We start from the raw sequence: 21,433 nt of genomic DNA on the forward strand, positions 1-21,433 counted from the left end.
TAGCTCTTCAAATTACATTGTTTTGTTCTGATATCAAATCTTTCTAATAGGTACTTCTACAAGGTAATATGTCATCTGCACCCCAAAAATCTTGCTAAAACACACTATTTTCTGTTACTTATGCTATATGTATTTTGCTATATTTTCATTGATACTAACTAGCAAAGAATGAAGAGCATATCATTTTTATCAAGGGCACCTAATTAATTGTACACGAAATTCCTGTAATGTGCCAGAGACTTGAGAGTTTGCTGTGATAGGAAAAAACAGAATTGGGAAACCACACACCAGCATCCATCACACTTCAGTGTCTAATGGCTTATGATGTCATAACAACAGAGGCTGCAGATAGGAGCAAGCTTATGGAGGCTTAACAAAAAACATAGGCAGACTGTTAAATTATCTTAACATGTAAATGCCATGTGTCAATAATATTGTAATGTAGGAAGTTACAAGCAGTGACCTTCCAAACAGTTCCTAAGGTAAATGCAGCTTCAGTCATCATGTAAAAAGTACTGAAGTCCTCCTGTGGTCCTCACCTACTGCAGAGTGAACATGCCCAGCTAAGAGAAACAGGAGACATTACACACTCCATCCCTGTAATGCCTACATTTCCACATCCTTCCTCATGTGTGTTTCCCAACAAGAATGGAATGGAATGCTCTGGTTATGCAAATACCATGTACTGGATCCTACACTGGCTCTCATCAGAAATGGCTGTGGTTGTTCGGTGTGTTGTACAGGTAACCTGACTACAGAAGGCAAACACACAACACAGACATACAAGTATTCTAGTTTGAGCAGCAATAGGGAGGCCGTTGGTTCTAAAGACCCAACACCAGGCAAGCACCATGGATTAAGCTGTCCAGCCCATGCTAAGTCCAATGTGAATCCAACCCAGCAGGGTGGGTCCATGCTCACCACTGACAGGCTAAGGACTCTGAGGCTACAGAGCATGGACTACATCATTCTCAAGGGCAGTAGGCTTCCCAGGGGAAGGCTTCCAGGTAGATGCTACCAGCTTTGTACAGACTGACACAAACCTTTGAATTCTTACATAGACCAATTCAAAACATTTTTAGTTTATGAATTTCTACCCCCAAAAGTATACTATATTTCTCATGGATAGGTGCTTTTCATTCTTTAGTAAACCTAATGAATGCAGTTAACAGTTTAAGGCTTTCAAACTTCTGAAATTGAAAAATGTTTCCAATGTGTTCCATACAGAACAGTTTCCTTTTACAATAAGAAACAAAAAGATAGACACTTTGCAGTGAGAACATGGAACAAAACTCTTACCTTTGCATTAGCAACTTGAGAAGCTCACACTCTCAACAGAAAATGACAGGCAATAAAATGATGAAGGAACACAAAGGCACTGGGGGAAGCCTTCAGACCCCTCAGTGAAGGACAGAGTACCTTCTCAACATCACAGCACACACAGAAATCACCACTCAGCGGGGAAGAGCCAGAAATTAGTTTCCATGCTGGTGTGATAGACAGCCACAAAGGCTGGCTATGTGGGCTCATTACTGAATCATCAGCTGAGCTCACAGACAAACAAGGTAAGCAAGCACTGCTGGTTTTGATAGGAAATGAGTTAAACCACAATCCCAATCCTCCAATATTCAAAAGGAGGAGAGTAATTTTGGCCATCTGATTTATGTGACTGAATTCAATACTTACAAGTGCATGTGCAAAATGCAGGAGGATCTACCCCCATGCCCTTTCCCAAGAGGCATCAAGAACAGAGGGAAGGTACTCGCAAGAAAGGAAAAGGAGAAGTCAAACTGCCCTAACCACGCTGGACTCGAGCAAACCAGTTGGCATGTGTAGTGCTTCTCTTAATACCAGATTAGTGTGGGCCCCTTCCAGCTGCAACCGCATGGAGGTACGAATCCACACCACTAACTACAGGAGCTGCAGCACTCCTTCACAACAGTCCTGTTATTCAAATCAGCATGCAAACTATTACAAAGGCCACAAGGTCAGGAGATAAAATACTGGGTACTGACCCAACAGGCAACAGAACCCATCACATCTACTCAATTCTCCAAAACATAGTTAAATAGACCAGCAAACCCCACCATCTCGGGCTTCATTACCTCCTAATGGGGAGGAACTTCCTCATCTGGAAAAAGATATTTGACATTAGGATTCTGAACACTCCACTGTTAGTCACACATGGTAATAATTCTCATGGTACTAACTCATGTGATGTAAAACCTCATTCCATAACCACTCTTCCTTTCTCCAGAATGCAAAGACTTCTAGATGCAAGCTGGCACTCCTCAGCTTTTCCAGGGTGTATGATGAACAACCTAAAACTGTCCTCCAACTGAATTTAATTCCTTTCTCTTGTTTGCCAAAAATGTCACAAGGAAGAAATCAAAACAACTAAGCATTTGCTTGTGTTTTTTCAAAAACAACACCACCACCCCCCCCCCGCTTCCTTGATCAGACAAATCCTCTTTTTTGGAATAACTCCAAACACAACTGTATTCTGGCCTTTCCCAAAAGCTTCCTTTCTGTGTATAGTGTAATGCAGCCAACAGTGATTCTTTCTGCAACAAATTAGGAATCTCACACAGTCTGGAGCCATGATGTCACAAGAAGGGAACATTTAAAGCCATGTTCAGGCAGCAGTGGCATAGGACCCAATGGGATTGCTCTAAGTTTTTCAACAGATTAAAATATGAAATATATCCAGCGGTGTGGGTGGACAATTTTAGCTACTATCAATGAGCCTATGAAAACCAGTATTGCAGAATCAGCCTGTGGAGAGGTAAGGGTCTCTACAATCTGTCAAGTTACTTTATATGTATGCCTCAACCTCTATTTCCTTAACTCTGAACTACCTAACATCAGTACCCTTCAGAAGAATGATTAAGCAGTATGTACTGAGGATAAAAGCAGAGCTGTATGACAGAAATATCCCCAGCTCTGTCTGCACCAGGAACACACTCTCACTATACTGCAGGTACATAGTATGGGCACAAACAAATGTTCATGGGTTTAGGGGTCAGAAAATACCTAACTCCAAATTAAAATTCACCAGCTCTTGGCCTTTGTCATTCAGCATATATCCTATATAATTCATTATCAAGTAGTTTAGGCTTCTGGCAGTATCTCATAATAATCCTTCTGTCTATGTTATCTATATAAATGTCTTTATAAGAAACTATCTCCAGACTATAATGTCTCCAGATTCACCCTCTCTCTGACCTCCTACCAGCTTGTTCTGTAGTATTCTGTTCATGCCAATACTACGTATTCACAGGACAGTGAGAGTGCCATGCATACAGAACTGGCTGCCAAAGTCAGGACTCTGTTCTGGCCTGACACATTGAGTTTCTACTAGAGGCAAAGAAACAACAAGAAACTGCTAAGTCCATGGATAATCCATTACCAAATTGCTTCGCTCACTATTTTTTTAACTTACTTATTTTTGTTTTATGTGCACTGGTGTTTTGCCATGGATGTCAGGACTCTTAGAACTGGAGTTACAGACAGTTGTGGGTGCTGAGAATTGAACCCAGGCCCTCTGGAAAAGCAGTCAGTGCTCTTAACCACTGAGCCATCTCTCCAGCCATTGCTCATTTTCTAAAAGGAGGAAAAACAACCATTCTCTAAAGGATCTCTCCTTTCAACACAGATGGGAGTACTATTAAGTTAGATTTTCAGGTGGAAATTTTTTATGTGTGCACACTATCAACGACCAATCTGAGTCTTTGTATATCCACATGATACTTACTGGCTGGAACAATGAAGTCTCTATGTAACTCATAGGTCATAAGAGGTTCTGGAAGACTCCTGGGGAAGGGAAGGAAAAAAAAAAAAAAAACACTGCTCAATTACCAAACAAGTCATCTCTGCGTTTACTTATAACATTATAGCAAACTGCTTGTGAATGTCTGAGTTAACCTTCAAATACCAAAAGATATAGAACCCACAATGTTAACTGCTGATTCTCCTAGTCACTGCCAACTCTTCAGCAACCTCAAATTCTTATCAGGTCTAAGCATACTATGTTTCAAATCTAATCTTGATAAGTCCCTTTATGAACATCTCACTTTACATATAAGAGTTTCATATACTTAAGTATAAGATGTATTTAACTTTAGTCTTGTATATATTAAATATAAGCAGAGTTTTGAAAGGCATCTTTAAAATATTGATATTAAAATAATACACAGAAAATGTTAAAGAAACTTAAACCCTCTCCTCTGATATTTCTATCAAAATAACTGGTTTTCATTTTTATGCCTAAATACATGTAGAACACTGGTTCTGATTGGGGTCACATAGCAGACATCCTGCATATCAGATATATGCATGATGATTTATAACAGTAGCAAAATTACAGTTATGAAGTAGCAAAAAAAATTTAAGGTTGGGGGTTACCACAACATGAGGAACTATATGAAGGGCTCACAGCATTAGGAAGGCTAGGAACCACTGATACAGAAGAAACATTTAAAACGAAAAACTGAAGGCTATAAAATAAATAAAGTCAAACAATGTAAAAATATATACAGCATTTAGTTTTTTTTTGCAAACTGCATTATGCAAATAGTAGCAAATTTTATCCTGTGAGAATGTAATGCTGAACTTCAGCCAACCTGCTAACATCTTAAACTTTGCCAGGCCAGGTTTATTGATTGCATCACCCTAGAGAACAGGGTGGGGATCTGCAGAACTACTCTGCAGGGGAATGGTCATAAACCTGGGACTCAGGATTCCCCTGAGTGTTTAAAAACAGTCAAATACTCGTGTGCACTCAAGCATGTGCACATGAGTACACACTTAAGCAGGGATAAGGAAGGCTGTCCCATGTTGATGAAAGGGTTGCCTCGTGGAGAAGAAAACAAGCATTCACTCACAGATCAAGCACCAGAGCTTCAAATACAAGAGCAACATCTGACAAGACTGCGTGACGTAGGAAATCCACAAGTGCAGAGAGACTTGAATTAGAATGAACAGGAAGGGAATCAGGTAGGACACAGGACGTTTGAGTGAAACTACCACCCTCCACCTAACTCATGTCCTTTAAAATGACTCTCTTCTCCAAAGCAGTACACACAGACTCAGTGTACATGGGTAATTCACTGTGTAAGAGAAACTATATTCTGGGCTATGAAACAAGTCTTTTATAAGTTTTAAAAAGTTGAGGCTATCATGCTTTGACTTCACTAAAAGCAGAGGAGCTGAGGAGATGGCTGAGTGGTGACGTGCTTGTGACACAAGCATGGGGTCCCAAGTTTGGATCCCAGCAGCCACATCAAAGGCTGAGTGTGATGCTACACACGCATCAGCCCATTCTGGGGAGGCAAGGCACGAGGATCCTTCTAGGGCTTGCTTACCAACCAATCAATAAGCTCCAGGTTCAATGTCTCAAAAACTAAGGTAGTGACAGCCAAAGCCACACTTCACCTAAGAATATACATGGATGGTGAATAAGTTCACACATCAAGAAAAGTCTGGACGTAAGGAAGTTCACACTAAAAGAACATACAATGAGGTGCCAACATAAATTTATTAGAATGACTTGAGTAAGAAAAGCCGGCCATATTCAGAGGACATAGAGGGAGCAGGGCCTGCACACTACTGGGGGGATGCGAGGAAGTGCATCCCATTTGGGAAAGTTGATCAGTTTCCAAAAGAGTGCAGCTATCCCTCCCACATGGTCCAGGTGTTTGCCCACTAGGATTCATCCAAAGAAATGAAAATCTTTATCTCAAAGATTTCTACAGACATTCACGTAGTTTAATGCATAACAGTCAAGAGCTCCAGACCACCCAAATACACAGCAATAGATCAATGATTTCAGCATGCCACAACAATTATTCTAAGTCAAACTGATAAAGATCATAATAATGCAAATTAACACATAAAGACAGAGAGCAGCTAAATGGTTACCTACTGATGAGGCCATGATGAGGGAGGAATCCAAAGGAGAACAGAAGAAAGCTTAGAAGAATGATGGACAGGCTCAGTTCCTTGAGTATGGTGATGGTTTCACAAGTGTATAAAGATTACATATACTATAAATATGTACAGCTCAGCCCAAATAATTATACTTCAAAAAAAGCTGAGAAAGGTACACATACCTCAATGTTTCTACTTAAAATAAAAAAACGTGAGATTCATGAAGAAAAGCTATTCAAAAACAAAACTATATAAAAAGATTTGAGGACATATTTCTTACCCACAGCTTGGGTGCCGTGTATCCGGCACACAAAGCGGTACTTGCCAACAACGACCACCAAAGATATGAGCGAATTAGCTGCCTCAGCTCCTCTCCACCCTCTCCTTTCCCTGACTCATTAAGGAGAAGGTTCCCGGTGACATCAGAGCCTCAACCAGGAGAAGACAGGCAATGAGAGGTCAGTTCTAGGCGGTTTATTTCCAAGTACAGACAAGCAGGAAAGGGAAAGGAAAGGCCATCCATTTTCACAGAGGGAAAGTTCAAGTGCTGGGTCAAAAGCAAAGGAAAAAGAACACTGAGCAACACCGTGGAGAGTATCTCTTCTCCAATAAGACTGAATTGTCTCTAAATATCTTCTACCAGCTACTTACATCACCACCATATGTCTAGCCGGCAATACTGCATAAAAAATAAATATCATTAATGTTAGGAAGCAGTAATAAAAATGACAAGTTTCTCCATCCAAATTTTATATTACACTGAGTCACTGCATCTCTCAGCCTCCCACTAAACATGCATTTAAGCCACCTCTCTTTGCTACCCGTTGGGATCTGTTGGAGGGTGGAAATCATAATATTTACTCAAGCTGGTGTTTCCTTCCCTAAAAACCCATTCCAATTTCCACACTTAGAAGAAGTTTCCTCCAGGTAAAGTTCACTTGATAGAATCATCACAAACAGCTCATTTTTTACCAAACAATGGGAAACTGTGGCAACAAATACTTTACAGGCCATCAAACTCACAGACTGCCTAGATAGGACATCACTGGAGGGCTGGGATCCAGGCTTCTCCCACAGAGAAGCAAAACACTGCCCGGTCAGCAGAAGAGAAAGGAGGCGCCACATGTGGGTTCACTGTGCACTGTTTTCTTTTTCCGACAAAGCCAGCTGCTCCCCTATTTTCTGATTCTGCCTGGTGCTTTGACCACGCCCTCCTGTGTCTCCAGCTTTGCATCTCACACAGTGGCTAGCAATTTGCAGGAAGTATTCACAGGCAAATGGTTAAGAGGAAAGAAATGCTGCTGTTCCATGCTATATCCTAGTGTTGGGAGTGACAGAGCTGAGATTTCACCCCTGACCAGCAGGCTGGCTCCAGACCTCATATCCTCTACCCCATCAAACAGCAATGTCTCTCAGGCCAGAGGAAATAAACACTCGTTTTGGCCACAGCTCTGAAGGAATATGCAGGTAGAAAAATATCCAAGTTTTCTCCCACTTAAAACATCAACCAGAAAAATATCACCTAAGTCCTAATTAATGCACCTACAGTTGCTAAGCGTGGCACAGGAGGAAAGATTGCAACCTGCCTTGTACATCTCCCAAAGCTTCTGCTATCCTAAGATAATCCTCGCTCACCACGGGCAGAATGCTTAGATTTAGAACTAAGCTGGACAATAACAGTGTCTCAGAATGTTTTCTGTATGCAATGGCTGACTTAAAAGAGGAATTCAATGGAATAAAGCAACGTAATGAAAAAAGAGGGTAAATAATGCAACAGAAGACCCGCAGTAATAAGGAGCCAGCTGCAGAGAGGATCAAGACCCAAAAGCAAAGTGTGTGTGTGCATAAGAAGCCTCCCATTTACCAAGTTAACTCCCTACAAGGGAAGAGAAGGGACCCTGCGGAGCAAGAAGCAGGAAGCACCAAGAGTTCAATGTTTTCTCTCAAGGTTTCCATCCATAACTGTGATTTTGGTCAACTTCTTTTTCTGCACTAGGTATAATATACAAACAGTAAATAGATCAACGGCCACCTGCCAGAGTGGAACGTACACAGTTCATCCTGTTTTTATCCCATCCACACTTCCCTTGGCCCATCTAACACAAGCTTTCTCAACTTCAGCACTACTGCCATTCAGGATAATTCTTTGAAGAAAGGAGCAGGGAGAGTGTTGTATGAATTGTAGGAGATTAGCAGCTCATTCCCAACCTCTATCTACCAGATGTCAGTAATACTCCTCCAGAAACTGTGACAATTAAGAAAAAAATGTACACCTGGGCTGCAGAGATGGCTTAGCAGTTAAGCTTACTGACTGCTTTTCCAGAAGGCCCAGGTCAAGTTCCCAGGACCCACATTACAGCTAAGAATCCTTTGTAACTCTGGTTCCAAAGAGATCTGATGCCCTCGTGTGGCCTCCATGGGCACTGCACACACCTGGTACACGGGCAGGTGAAACATCCATACACATAAAATACAGATAAGTAAGCCTCAAAAAAGCATGCAGATACCATCAATACCCTCTAGACAGCCAGACACTTCTAGTTAAGGACACTGCTTAAATGCTTCCGTGACATGATGGGACCCTACAATGGACCATAAAACACCCATCTTCCCAGGGAGCGACTAGCCAAGCAATACTGAAGGGTTCCTTCATCTAATCCACATCCTAACCAGTCACTGTTGGTGGCAATCGGACGCTTAGGGTGTATGCTTAGCTTTCATTTTCGCTCCTGTTACAACGAAGGGCAACAAGAAGGTGCACAATAAATTTCAGAAGGAAAACTATCTTTACATGAAACGCTCCAAAGCTGATAATGAAATAAGAAGGATGACAAGCAGACAGTGGCCACAAGCTGACCTGAGACAACAAGAAGAAAGTGGCATGGTGGGCTACTTAAATAAATTCACGAAATAAGACCCCACTGACCCTAGCAAAGACAACAGGAAATAGAAAGATTAGAGACACACGCTGTATGACACCATGAGGGTATAAAAGGCCATAGAAAATGTACACAACTATCTAAAAAAATAACTCAGGTTCATCAACAAACACCATTATTGGCTGGGGTCAGGGAGGGCTGTACACTTTAGATCTGACACTGTGGATCATCGGTGTCATTAAATCCTGTGAGCAGAGGCAGAGGAACACGGACTAGTACTGATTCTGCGTGCATTAATAATTATATTCTGATTACCCTTTTAAGAAGTCTTTCTGTTTTAAATATACATTTATTTAAGTGTTTATCAGTACAGTAATATTTCTGTGAAAATCTTTTTAGTATCAAGAGAAAAGATGCAGGGCAAAGACCAAAGGAAGAAGACAGACCCCGCCGCCTTGGGCAGCACAGTGAGTCATGAGGACCTGTTACACCCGCTCTGGGTCTCATAGTTTGAAATGTCTCATTTTAAAACCTACAAAGTAAAACATAATTAGATTCTCGTGTGCTCATGGAAGCCAATGTAATTTTACATGAAAACTACCCTACAATTGTTTCAGCACCCTGCGTGTGCCCTGCTCTGGGCAAGCATGGCCACCTCTCGCCCTTTCTGCCTTTTCAGAATCATCAAACCTCAGAGCTGCAGCAGAGAAGCCCAGCCATGGCTCTGTAATTGTTACTCCCTACTGCTGCTCTTCAGGAAACCACATGCTTCTCAAACAGTAAGTTCCTTTACTAAAGAAATGAATCATCACTTCAAAGTGTGGACCGCTTTCTTTTTTTTCTTTCTTTCTTTTTTTTTTTTTTTTCTTAAGATGGTTTCTCTGTGTAGCTCTGGCCATCCTGGAACTTACAGAGATGCCTCCCAACTGCTGGGATTTTCTAATCCCAGCCCTATGTTATTTTCTATAACAAACTGATCTTTAATTTTCTTTAAAACCTCAACAAGTAAACATTTTAAAGACTTTCATGTCTTATCATATATTGTTCTGTTCAGAATAGTTAAATTAAAGCAGTCTTCATTTTAGCTTAAATCATAAATAAAAGATTCTCTGTTGCTACACAGTGTACAGTGGAAACATTCTATATCTGCTCAGGATGAAGCTCCTCTGCTGCAGTTTACCTAACAAAGGTGCTTGCAGGAGTTTGAATGAGACAGACTCAGGCATGTGAATGTTTGGTCTCCGGTGAGTGGAACTGTTTGGGTAGGGATAAGAGGCGTGGCCTTGTTGGAGAAGGTATGTCACTGTAGGTGGGCTCTGAAGGTTCAAAAACGATGTGAGACCCAGTCCCCCCAAACCCCTTGTGTGTGTATGTGTGTGTGTCTGTCTGTTTCTGCAACTTATAGGTTAGATATGAGCTCTCAGCTACTGCTTCAGTGCCTGCTTGCCTGTCTGCCTGCCACGATGCTTCCCACCGTGACTCTCTGAAACTGTAAGCAAGCCCTCAATTAAATGCCTTCCTTCCTAAGTTTGGGTGTCCATGGTGTCTGCACAGTATCAGAACAGGAACTAAGACAGTACTCATCACGACTGGCTTTATTTCCGGAACATCAGGTTCCTCATAGACTTTCTCCTTGTCAGTAAGTGTCAACACAACTACTGCCATTTCTGCGGAGTGGATGCCTGGGCTGTGGCAGCAGCTCACCTCAGATACTGCTTCAAGGCACTTGTTACTGTCTTCACTTCCCAATCTAAGGAATTCTCCAGGTCCAGCTCATTGCATGCTTTTGCATCTGGTAAACAAGCAAAAATGAAAAATTAGCTAAAAATCTGACCATCCCAAGTCCTGACTAGCTCAGGAAACTTCCAATTTTAAGTGGTTAAAACAACAGATAATTAATCCTGGAGTTTCTCAAGAAAAGCATTCTATGCAGTCATTTAATAATAACATAAGCTACCTTGTATTACTAGACATTTCTAGTACTTCAGGAAGTCTATAGGTGAGACCAAGGCCAGAGGACCTAAAGTAAACATAGACTGAAAATGCAGAAGGAAGAGACTGGACAGCTCATGGGAAGTGACGTCATCATTAAAGGCGCCAGTCAGCAGCCATAGCTTGGAGCGTGTGGTGCTATCAGCAGCATGAATGTGGCTTGTCTCCATTGGCACTGCTACTATCCACTGATTTACCACATAAGAAACACTGTCACCATGAAGGTAAACTAATGATTAAAATGGCAGCATGTCAGTGGGAGACAGAGTAATTAGTCTGGTCTCACATTCCAGTGTCTGTATTCCTTACAGTTGTTTTCTGAAGGTTAACATATGATCAACCCAAAAGGAAACATGACAACAGAGACTCAAATGCTATTAATTTTAATATTCTACAATGTAAATGTGTCAATACACCACATTACTTCATTAACATGTACACTTTTTATTTCTTTGTATTAGTAAAAAAAAGTTGCAATGAAGATACAAAGTAAAGAACAAAATCTCTTAAGTGAAAGGATGGCTTCACTCCAGCATTGCGGTCTATCTGCCGTCCAGAACGCTAGAAGCGTCGGGCAGCACCTCTGGCCTTCACTCGCAGTTACACTGGTTTTGTCCTCAAAGTGTGTTGCTGATATTTTGTTTCCAATTGCTCTGTTACAGAGCTAGTGTTCTAAAGAAAAGTGTGCAAGTCCAAACAGAGGAGGGGGACAGACAGACAGACAGGCAGGTGTGAGAGAGGGAGGGAGGGAGGGGAGGGAGGGAGGGAGGGAGGGAGGGAGGGAGGGAGGAAAGTAGGAGTCTAGTTATTAATCCAGGTTAAAATAAAATGGCAGGACGATGGGAAAGGCAAACATTCTGAGGATCTGCCATTCTTGTCTGTCCAGGTCAGCACACCCAGCACAGCTGGCAGCCTGGGTCTCCACAGCTGGGCTTCAATGCTGTACCAGCCTGGAACAGTAAGCCACCCCAAGCGAGGAAGACCCCAATCCAACTGAGTTTGAGATCCTCATCTGCACCAAGGAGATCTAAGCATAGTGAACGCTCCTATAAACTAGTGTGAGCATACTAACAAAGTAAGGACATGGGCAGACTTCCATGAATTATCAAAAGCAGCAGATCACTGCACAGTCAATTAAAAGCAAGGACATTCCATGGTGGTTCTCTCCACAAAGGAAGGAAGCAGAGAACAGGTTATAAAGGAAGGTGTCAAGGACCACTAGAAATCTACCTGGCTTCCCACACTCCTACAGTCAGGAGAAGACAGCAACTTCTGGAAGAGACTCTTCCTCCCTCACTCCAGAGTAAGGCCTCAACTAAAAACAACGAACTAGCTGTCCCCAGATTCCCTCCTCCCTTACACCAGATTTGTCTCCACAGGGGAAAGTACCTTGCTGGCACTCCTTTTTAAAAGCATTAAAGCAAAAGCTGTCAAAGTGGGCCACCACCCTAGCTGAACACACTGCCCGAAGAGCTTTGGGCCTGGGCATGACGCAGCCAAAGGAGGACTGCTCCATGCTGGACTCATCTCAGAGTAAATAGGAAGGGTGTTAGTGTACAGCCACGGCACACGTGAAGTCAGTTACTCAAAGGGCTGGAGACTCTGGAGGCATCCAGCATCGCTTGATTACACAACTGACACACTATGCAGTGAACTACAGCAACGGCAGCTGATCACATTCTGATCAGTCCCTACAATTCAGAACTCATTTGTTACTGGGCCTGTCAGACCAGCCACGGAACGTCCGAGAAATCAAATTAAGCACCCTGATTAAAGATGCAATCCTTTATAACTAGGACTAAATAATTCTGTTCTAACAGCTTTGCCAACCAATTACTTCTGTAACTGAATATTCCTTCTCTCATTTAATCCATTATTTAAATCTCATTTTAACATACAAGTCAGATAACGTTTTCAATAAACTTGCTACAAGCAAATCACCATTTTAAAATCCAAGAGGCTTCTAAAGGAAGTCTTTTATTTTCTACTTTCTACCAAATTATCAGTCTGTATTTTGAGATTCAAATTCTTTCTATGGAAAACTAAGCCATCCTTCTAAATTCACAGAACAAAAACAGCTGTCATATCAGAAGTTAATGACTGTATATCTATGTAACTAATCATCTATTAACTGTTTGCTGTTTCCAAATAACTCAATCATACCTGGCAGTCCTTTGCAAACAGTGAGCTACGTGTTAATTTATTTAGGATTCACACCTAAAATATGTTTAGAGTGCTCATTTAGAATATGTGCTCTACCACAAGTGAGGAGGACTTGTACTTCCTTCCTGACCAAAGAACAACATAACTCATTAGTTAAAAATCTAAACTAAGAGGCACAGAACCAAAGAGCTGGCATTTTTGTTATTATATGAATATTTCCTTATTGCATAAGCACTGGTCATTTCTTTGAAGCTGGAAATATGCAACCCACACTCACTGCAAAGCATCACTTATGTGGGAGTCAGCACCCTAGCCAACATGGACTTGGGCCAGTTCATTTTTTTTCTTTGAATACTTGAAGAAGCAAAAAGTGTGTGTGTCTTACAAATATGCTTTATCACCAAAAATCATGTTTCCAGCTGCATTGCTCACTTTGTCCAATCTATGTATGTAAGAAAATTATCCAACAAAGCAAACAAAAAATATTTTAAATTAATATCCTGGGTTTTTTTGTTTTTATTTTCTATGGTTCAGTGTCTAAAAAGAAATAAAACCACCCAGTCTTTTGTAAACCAGACCATATATGCATGAGCACATTTTCCCAGAATCCCCTGCTCTGTTCTTGTTTCACTCTAGTGTGGGAAGAAGAAAGATTATCAGGAGGCACCGACCAGTCCTACTCTGCCCTAACTGTTGTAACTCATCTGTACATCCCTGTCTCACTAGGAACTGGCACTGACTCCCCGAGACGCTCCCTCTGCTGCTTTCCCTTGCCTTCCTCATCAGCTCCATGTTTCTAATGCTAAAACCAGAAAGAAAAGAAAACCACCTCCTCCGGGACTGTTACATGCCCTGACTGACAGACAGCAGAGGGGCAGGGAAGGAGGAAAGTGGCTTCCACACAGAGCAGCAGTCACTGAGCATGCTCGAGGTAAGGGCCGGAACCTCAGCAGACAGCACCTGCCGATCCCCAGGGAAAGGATCACCAGAAGGGAAGAGTAGCTCCTGTGGTGCTTTTGTGTTCCCCCAATATATTGTGGACCCTAATAAATTTATTTGGGGTCATAGAACAGAACAGCCTCTTAACAGGCATAGAGGCCAGAAAATGGTGGCACTCACACCTTTAATCCTAGCCTTCTGGAGGCAGAGATCCATCCAGATCTCTGTGAGTTCAAAGCCACACTGGAAACTGCCAGGCATGGTGACTCATGCCTTTAATCCCAGGAAGTAATGGCAGAAAGCAGAAAGGTATATAAGGTGTGAAAACCAGGAACTAGGCCGCTTAAGCATTCAGGCTTTCGAGAAGCAGTTCAACTGAGATCCATTCTGGATGAGGACACAGAAGCTTCCAGTCTGAGGAAACAGGATCAGCTGGGGAATTGCGAGGTGAGGAAGCTGTTGCTGGTTCTGCTCCTCTGATCTTCCAGCGTTGACCCCAGTACCTGGCTCCAGGCTCCAAGTTTGTTTTTATTAATAAGACCTTTTAAGATTTGTGTTACAGCCTCCTCCTGTACCTGGCCTGGAGGAGGAGAGAATGTCCCGGAAGTTTCTATGTCAACGGACATCTCCAGTGGCAGGAGAGGCAGGTGAAAGAGCCTGAGGAAGAGGAAGGGGAAGAAGCAGAAGATGGGGAGGTAGTAGGGAAAAGGAGGAAGTAAAGGAATGGGAAGAAAGTTTTATCTATTTCATCTTAAACAGGGAAGGAAAATCACCACAGGAAGGGAACAAGTGAGGACATCATTCAAAAGATGAAGCATAATCAAGCCTTGGGAATCACCACAAATGTTTACATCTCAGTGTTTGAAGAATACTTAAAACATTTGAAATTGAAGTGATACAATTTCATGTAAAAGTGGCAATCATTTTTCTTTAAAGAAATCTAAACAGGTCTTGAGAAATAGACAATCAGGTAAACACAGTCCTCTTCTAAAAACATAAAATGGTTTAGAACTTTTTCCAGGATGCTTAAAAAAATTCAATTTGTTTTCATGAAGAAAAGTCCATTACCAATAAAATGTGCTCTGAAAAACTTTCAAATTTTAAATGAACATATTACTTTCAAGACTGATTGATTGGCTTTTAGAAGAAATTAAGCATTTGGCAGGCTCATGCCCTTCCCGCTCCAGGATCTAACCTTAACATGATGTAAATAGAAAAGTCAGGGAGAGCATCTATGGGATGTTTATGCACGGTTATTGAAACTCTAAAATGCTTTTTTAAATGGTATTAAATGACTGAAATATCTAATTGGGATAAAAAGAATACCTCAAGAAAGTGGTAAATTGATCAGGAAACAGTGATGACATCTATCTTGTCAAGACTAAGATTTATGTTAGTAACAAAGTAATGAATGATATTGCTGCTACACATTTTTTTAAAAGATTTATTTATTTATTATGTATACAGTGTTCTGTTTGCATGTATCCCTGCAGGCCAGAAGAAGGAGCCAGATCTCATTACAGATGGTTGTGAGCCACCATATGGGTACTGGGAATTGAACTCAGGACTTCTGGAAGAACAGCCAGTTTTCTTAGCCTCTGAGCCATCTCTCCAGCCCCGCCGCTACACTTTTGATGGGCAATCTGATTCATATTACAGATTATGCAGATTAATACAAACAAATCCACACTGCACAGCCCTCTTAAAAGAATTATTTAATGAGGAAATAACAAGTTAATGTCTTCTTGCCAATCCTCTAACTTCCTCTGTTTGCACAATGTTACTGAAAACATAATGTTTTCCCTGCCAGTAACTGAACAAAGTTGTGACACACTGTGTCTGGACTTCTCGGATACAGGAAAAAAAAAAACAAAAAAAACAAAAAAAACCACGGTTTTCTAGTTATCTATGTTTGTGCATGCCCTTATGTGTATATGTGTGCTTAGATATGTGCATGCAGGTGAACTTACCCCATGCATGTGCATCTAGGGTTCAGAGGCTGATATTTCCTTTCTCGGTTGCTTTTTAAAAAAAAAAAAAAAAAAAAAAAAAACAGAGAACCAGAGTCTCTCATGGATGCTCAAGCTTACTGTTTGGCTAGATTGACTGGCCAGCAAGCCCCTGGGACCCTCCTGTGTCTCCTAACCCAGCACTGGAGTTACAAGTATCCACACTTCACGTAACTTCTATGTAAGAATTAGGGACTAAACTCAGGTCTTTGCAAACACTTCACCCACTGAGCCATCTCCCAGGTCTCTCTGGGTCATAGACTTTTGAGGGCTTTGAAATTTTAAAACACCTTGTGAGTTAAAGGCTATCTTAGGATTTTTCACAAGAGCAGAGGAACTATCATTAGAATTGAATAATCCTGTAGATGCAGGACTCTGTGAGGCCAAAAACAAATTTTAAGACAACTTAACAGTTGGGGTGACCACAGAAATATCCTTGTTCAAAGTTCCCTTGAACATAAACAAAATAGTGATCAAAATAAAGCCAAGGTTCTTTTGGCCAATTTACCACCAAAATGTGCCTTCTGGCCAAAACACATTCTGGTCACAATATCATCTTCCAGTCCTAAGCATTGTAACACTAAGTTAGTATTTCTAATTTTAAAATTAAGTAAAAGCAGATGCTGTACGCCCATTAAATTCTTCCAGCTGCTACTGGACCACTGGCAACCTGACTGTTTAATCTGGAGCCCACTAATGGTAAAAAGGAAAATGTATCTGCCAGAATTGCACACCCAAGTTAAAGCAGAGAGGTAGAAAATGGAAGTAACCCATGAAAGCGAATATATTATAATAAAGTTCTGCAATGAAGATGGGGAATTTTTCCTGTGGTTCATAGTGTGAAAACTGCTCATGAAACCCTTGCTTCACAGACAGCCCAGTAAGCTATCCATAATGCTGGTCTTGTTCATCCTAGTTTATACTTTCAAAAATGAGTTTTCAATGCAGATAGATTTAAATAAATTCCCAGCACACCTGAGGGCACTGTTAGTGTTGACTAATTAGAGTGAGATATCAAATAAATTCTTAGGTAGCAAGGCCAAAATGACAGATTGGTTTGATAGCCAGGCCCTCCAGGCTGCTGAACTATGACCACCCTTCAAGGGCAGTCTGCTCCAGGGTGGAGGAGACATGAGCGTCTTACAGGTTGTACCGAACTGTCAGCCGCATATAATACAAAAGCACTTTATCATTCACAGAACGTCTGGGGTAACAAAATGAATTCACTCTGGCTTCTTCCAGTCTGTGATGCCAAAGAATACTGTGTCATCAGCACAGATGGAGCATGGTTCTGGAGAAGAGCCTGGTGAGGACCACAAACAAGGAATCTATGGAACACAGGCCCTCGTTGGCAAATGACAGTTTGGGAAACTGTAAAAATGAGTGAGTTCCTGTGGTCTTGTCTAGTGAAATGTACTGTCAGGATTCTGGACAGGTAATTTGGAAAACATGTAGATCACACAGGTCTGACAGGCATCTACTGTGAAAGGCAATGAAATCTACTGAGAGAGGCATCTACCTATGAACTACATCATTCTGCCTGCATTGCTTAATAAGGACCAGGGACGCCGGGCGGTGGTGGCACACACCTGTAATCCCAGCACTACAAAGCGAGTTCCAGGATAGGCTCCAAAACTACAGAGAAACACTGTCTCAAAAAAACAAAAACAAAAAAAAAAAAAAACAAAAACAAAAAGAGGACCAAGGATGTGGATAATCTCAGCCAATGCAAACACTCAGCCTTGGCTGGGGACACAATGCACCCAAGTAAACAGTTCAAGAGAAGAGTGTATTCCTGAGTATACAACATACAACTCTGAAATATTAAATTGCAAAGTAAATGAACATAAACAATTAGTGCATGGAAAAATGATTAAAGAGGCATACCCATCAACATACTCAGAAGTCTCTGGACCTTTGAACTCACCCCCACAACTCTGTACAGTCCTTGGTCATTGATACCTATGGAGAGACAAAACGTTAGCAGATTACAAGAACATGGCGTTTTCAAAGCTATCAAACAACTGCATTCCAAAATCTTTGACAACTCATAATGCAGCATTCCCACAAGTAGACTATAAAAATATTGGACAAAAGCAAACGTTCACCAAAGTGGTATATTAGCCTTGATGTACATCAGCTTTGTATTTGTGTATTTGTGAGCTGTGACTGGAAAACAGCCTCCATGAAGTCATGCTAAGCAGATGTGCTGAGCACCCTGAAATGTAGTCCAATGCAGTTTCTGCAGATGTCCTTCCATGTTTTCCTTTATTTACTTGCTTACATTTTTCTTGGGACATTTCAGCCCCTTTATTAACATGGGATTAGCACATACGAATAAAGTGTTTAGACCATTCTTGCGGATCATGACCTGAATCTGTTTTTCAGCAAGAGTTGCCATACACTCCACTCAAATGAGTAAATAGTTCAACTTAATGCATTTACTCTCTGCTGAAACCTGAGAACCATGTGTCCTTGAGTACAAGAGACAAAGGCACAAGTTACCCAAGCGTAACTTCATGTGTTGAACATGTGAACAAATGTCTTCATGTGGATGCTCATATGCACGGACCTATTGTTAAGTGACACTTTGAAAGTGGTCCGGAAGCTATGGTGGGCAATCAGGCTGGGTAGGAAAACTTTCAAAGCTGCACACCTTAGGAGGTGCAGACACCTTGTTGAGAGTTGCTTTCGAGTTAGAAAGGTCAATCGAGGAAGTACTGCAAAGCTCTAATAACTGCTGCGCCAGGGTTTTCAGACCCTGGGAGCCCACTACAGCAATCTCACATCTTCTATGCTTGAAATGCTTCCTAACAAATAAGACTCATCAAAACTGTGGCTTTGTCTCCTTATTACAGAGTTATAACTCTCCAACTGTGTGTTTGCTTCTGCACTCCAAATGTTAGCATTAACAAGAACACAGTGACTGCCAAGGAAATGTCTCTAATCCCCAGATTTCCAATCAGCAAAGGTTGTGGGATCTGCCCTCGAGAACTACTCTTTTAACCTCCCTGCATGCAGCAGCAACAGGCTGGTGCAGAGTCTGAAGGTCTGGGTGCAGAGACGGGAAACTTCTGGGTGGTCTCTCTGGGAACAAGGGCAGCATTCCTGTGTTATGCTGGGATGGAAGGACATGATATGAACCCATCCTATAAATCACAGCACACTACACACACTAACTTTCACCATTCAGTCAAAATCACTATTTTCCTCCTTTGCCATTTACTCCTCTTTGTTTTATGTGCACTTAAGCATTTGTGGAAGCCAAAGGCTGGTATGGAGATGTCTTCTCTACCCCAGTATTTTCTGAGGCAGAGTTTCTCTCTGAACCTACAACTCACCATTATGAACAGACTAGCTGACCAGGAACAAGAATCCAACTGTATGTATCACACAGCATTGAGTTCACAGGCACATGATGCCATGCTCAGCTTCCATATGGGTATGGGTGCAGAGGATCTGAACTCAGGTCCCCGCCCTGTGCAGTAAACTCTTTAATCCCTGAGCCATCACCCCAACACCAGAAGTTTCCTTTTTTCTTCTGAGAATTGAATGTAAGCTTTCAAGCATGCTAGGCAAGTACTATACCACCAAACTATGTCCCCTGCCCTTCGCCACTCATTTTCTAAGGTTCTCAAATAGTGTGTGCGAAGGGGGGAGGGGGCCCCGTTAGGGGTTACAGAACCAAGTGTGAAACACAACATTTACATGTTAAACTTCTAATCCTGTATTTAATTTTTTTTCTTTTTCTTTTCTTTCCTTTTTTGGGTTTTTTGTTGTTGTTGTTGTTGTTGTTATTGTTATTTTGCTGTTGGGGTTTTTTTTGGGTGTTTTGTTTTTGAGACAGGGTTTCTCTGTGTAGCCCTGGCTGTCCTGGAACTCTCTCTACAGACCAGGCTGGCCTCGAACTCACAGAGATCACCCTGCCTCTGCCTCCCGAGTGCTGGGATTAAAGGCGTGCGCCACCACTGCTGGGATAATCTTTTTCACCTTTATTTTTCTTTTTTATGGGTGTTCTGCCTACACATATATGCATACACTACACACATGCAGCAACAAAGAGGCCGGAAAAGGACACCTGATTCCCCATAACTGGAGTTACAGTTGAGTCACCAATGAGTACTGGGAGTCAAACCCAGGTCCTCTGGGTGAGCAGTCAGTGCTCTTAATCACTAAGCCATCTCTCCAGCAACCCTTTGTTTAGATAAAGGTCTTTAAAAGAGGTATTAATTTGAAATCAGTCTATCAGGTGGCCCCAGTCAACGTGGCTTACACCCTAAGAAGAAATGTATCTGGAAATAGACAGTGACAGGGAACAGACCACATAAAGACACAAGAAGAAAAAAAGTCACCTACAGGCAAGGAAAAACCCTCAGAAGAAACAAACCATGCTGGGGACTTTATCCTGGGGTTCTAGCTCCCAGGGATGTGGGAGAGATCATGTCTATGTTATAAATGGTGCACCATATGATCCTATGCAATGGCTGACGCCCTTCTCTCAAGGTCTCATTAGAGTCAGGAAGGCAGAACTAGCTCACGGTCTAGACACATTTATCCAGACGACCCCAGCAGCAGAGAACCCCTCCCTAAGGAGGAACAGATACAACTGAGGGGGTGGGGGATAGCACAGCCCTGCAAAGAACCAGAAAAAAAAACGCAAAGGAAACCGCCAAGAAGCAAGAATCAGAACATTCAAGTCTCCAACAGGGGAAAAAACTGAACCCGTTCCCTTCCTCCTCCCAAAAGGCATGTCCTGAGGGTTTTTAACACCCCGGACTTCGTTCAGCACTACTCAGTTTAAGTAGTTTGACTTCAATGACAGAGTCAGAAGAGCAAGTCAAACAGATGCAAGCATTTATGAATAGTGCCAAAAACACAAAGATGAAGCAAGAATGTCACTTGAGCAATGATGACCACTCTGTGCCTGATTACGATCAGATAATTGATCAGGTTCAAATTCATCAACCTGTGAGAACTAGAGTTAATTACTAAGACATAATCAAAGGCGGAAAGAATGACAGCTCCACAGTTTTTCCTCTTTTTAATAAAATTTAAGTAGGTCCTGTACAAAAAGGCAGTTTGGAAATGGCACCTAAAATAATCAAGTCTTACGCACTCTTGTATCTCTTCTTACGCTGTTCTTAAAGGCTGACCAAGAGCCAGTGGGCGCCTTGCATCCCCGAGCACACACGCGTTCACAGCAATGTATCAGCCACAGGCAGCTAAAGTGTAGGCAGTGTGCCACCATGCTTAGCACAGCTTGGCCAGCTTCTTCTCCAAAAGCCCTCTTTTAATGAGAAGGACAGTAATGCCCATCTCCCAGAGCTAGAATTCTGGGGTCAGCCCTGACTTCTTCCTTTACTGCTTCTACATCCAACAGGTCAGGGGGTATTCTTCCTGTAGAATGCACACTGTACATACTCATTACTAAGAGACCTTCTAAAGAAACACAACCAGAATCCATTCCAACACCGGTGGTCTCTCCCCCTGAACAGTCCTCTCACCATATTTACACTACACACA

The 21,433-nt window shown here is 41.9% G+C and overlaps 1 protein-coding gene across 2 annotated transcripts in view; it reads right to left on the reverse strand.

Moving 5' to 3' along the window:
* Arhgap10 (Rho GTPase activating protein 10) overlaps window positions 1–21,433 on the reverse strand; it is a 271,607-nt gene that overhangs the window by 97,042 nt on the left and 153,132 nt on the right. Inside the window, exons 14-16 of one of the 2 annotated variants that reach the window (XM_036187947.1) lie at window positions 17,798–17,872; window positions 10,512–10,599; window positions 3,755–3,813 (exon numbers count right to left, since the gene is read on the reverse strand). In XM_036187947.1, coding sequence (XP_036043840.1) covers window positions 3,755–3,813; window positions 10,512–10,599; window positions 17,798–17,872 — 222 coding nt within the window. Of the gene's footprint in view, window positions 1–3,754; window positions 3,814–10,511; window positions 10,600–17,797; window positions 17,873–21,433 lie in introns of those variants that run through there. The other variant, XM_036187948.1, reaches the window with a different exon arrangement.

This window comes from Onychomys torridus, chromosome 5, assembly GCF_903995425.1.
Source record: "Onychomys torridus chromosome 5, mOncTor1.1, whole genome shotgun sequence".
NCBI classification, from domain to species: Eukaryota; Metazoa; Chordata; class Mammalia; order Rodentia; family Cricetidae; genus Onychomys; species Onychomys torridus.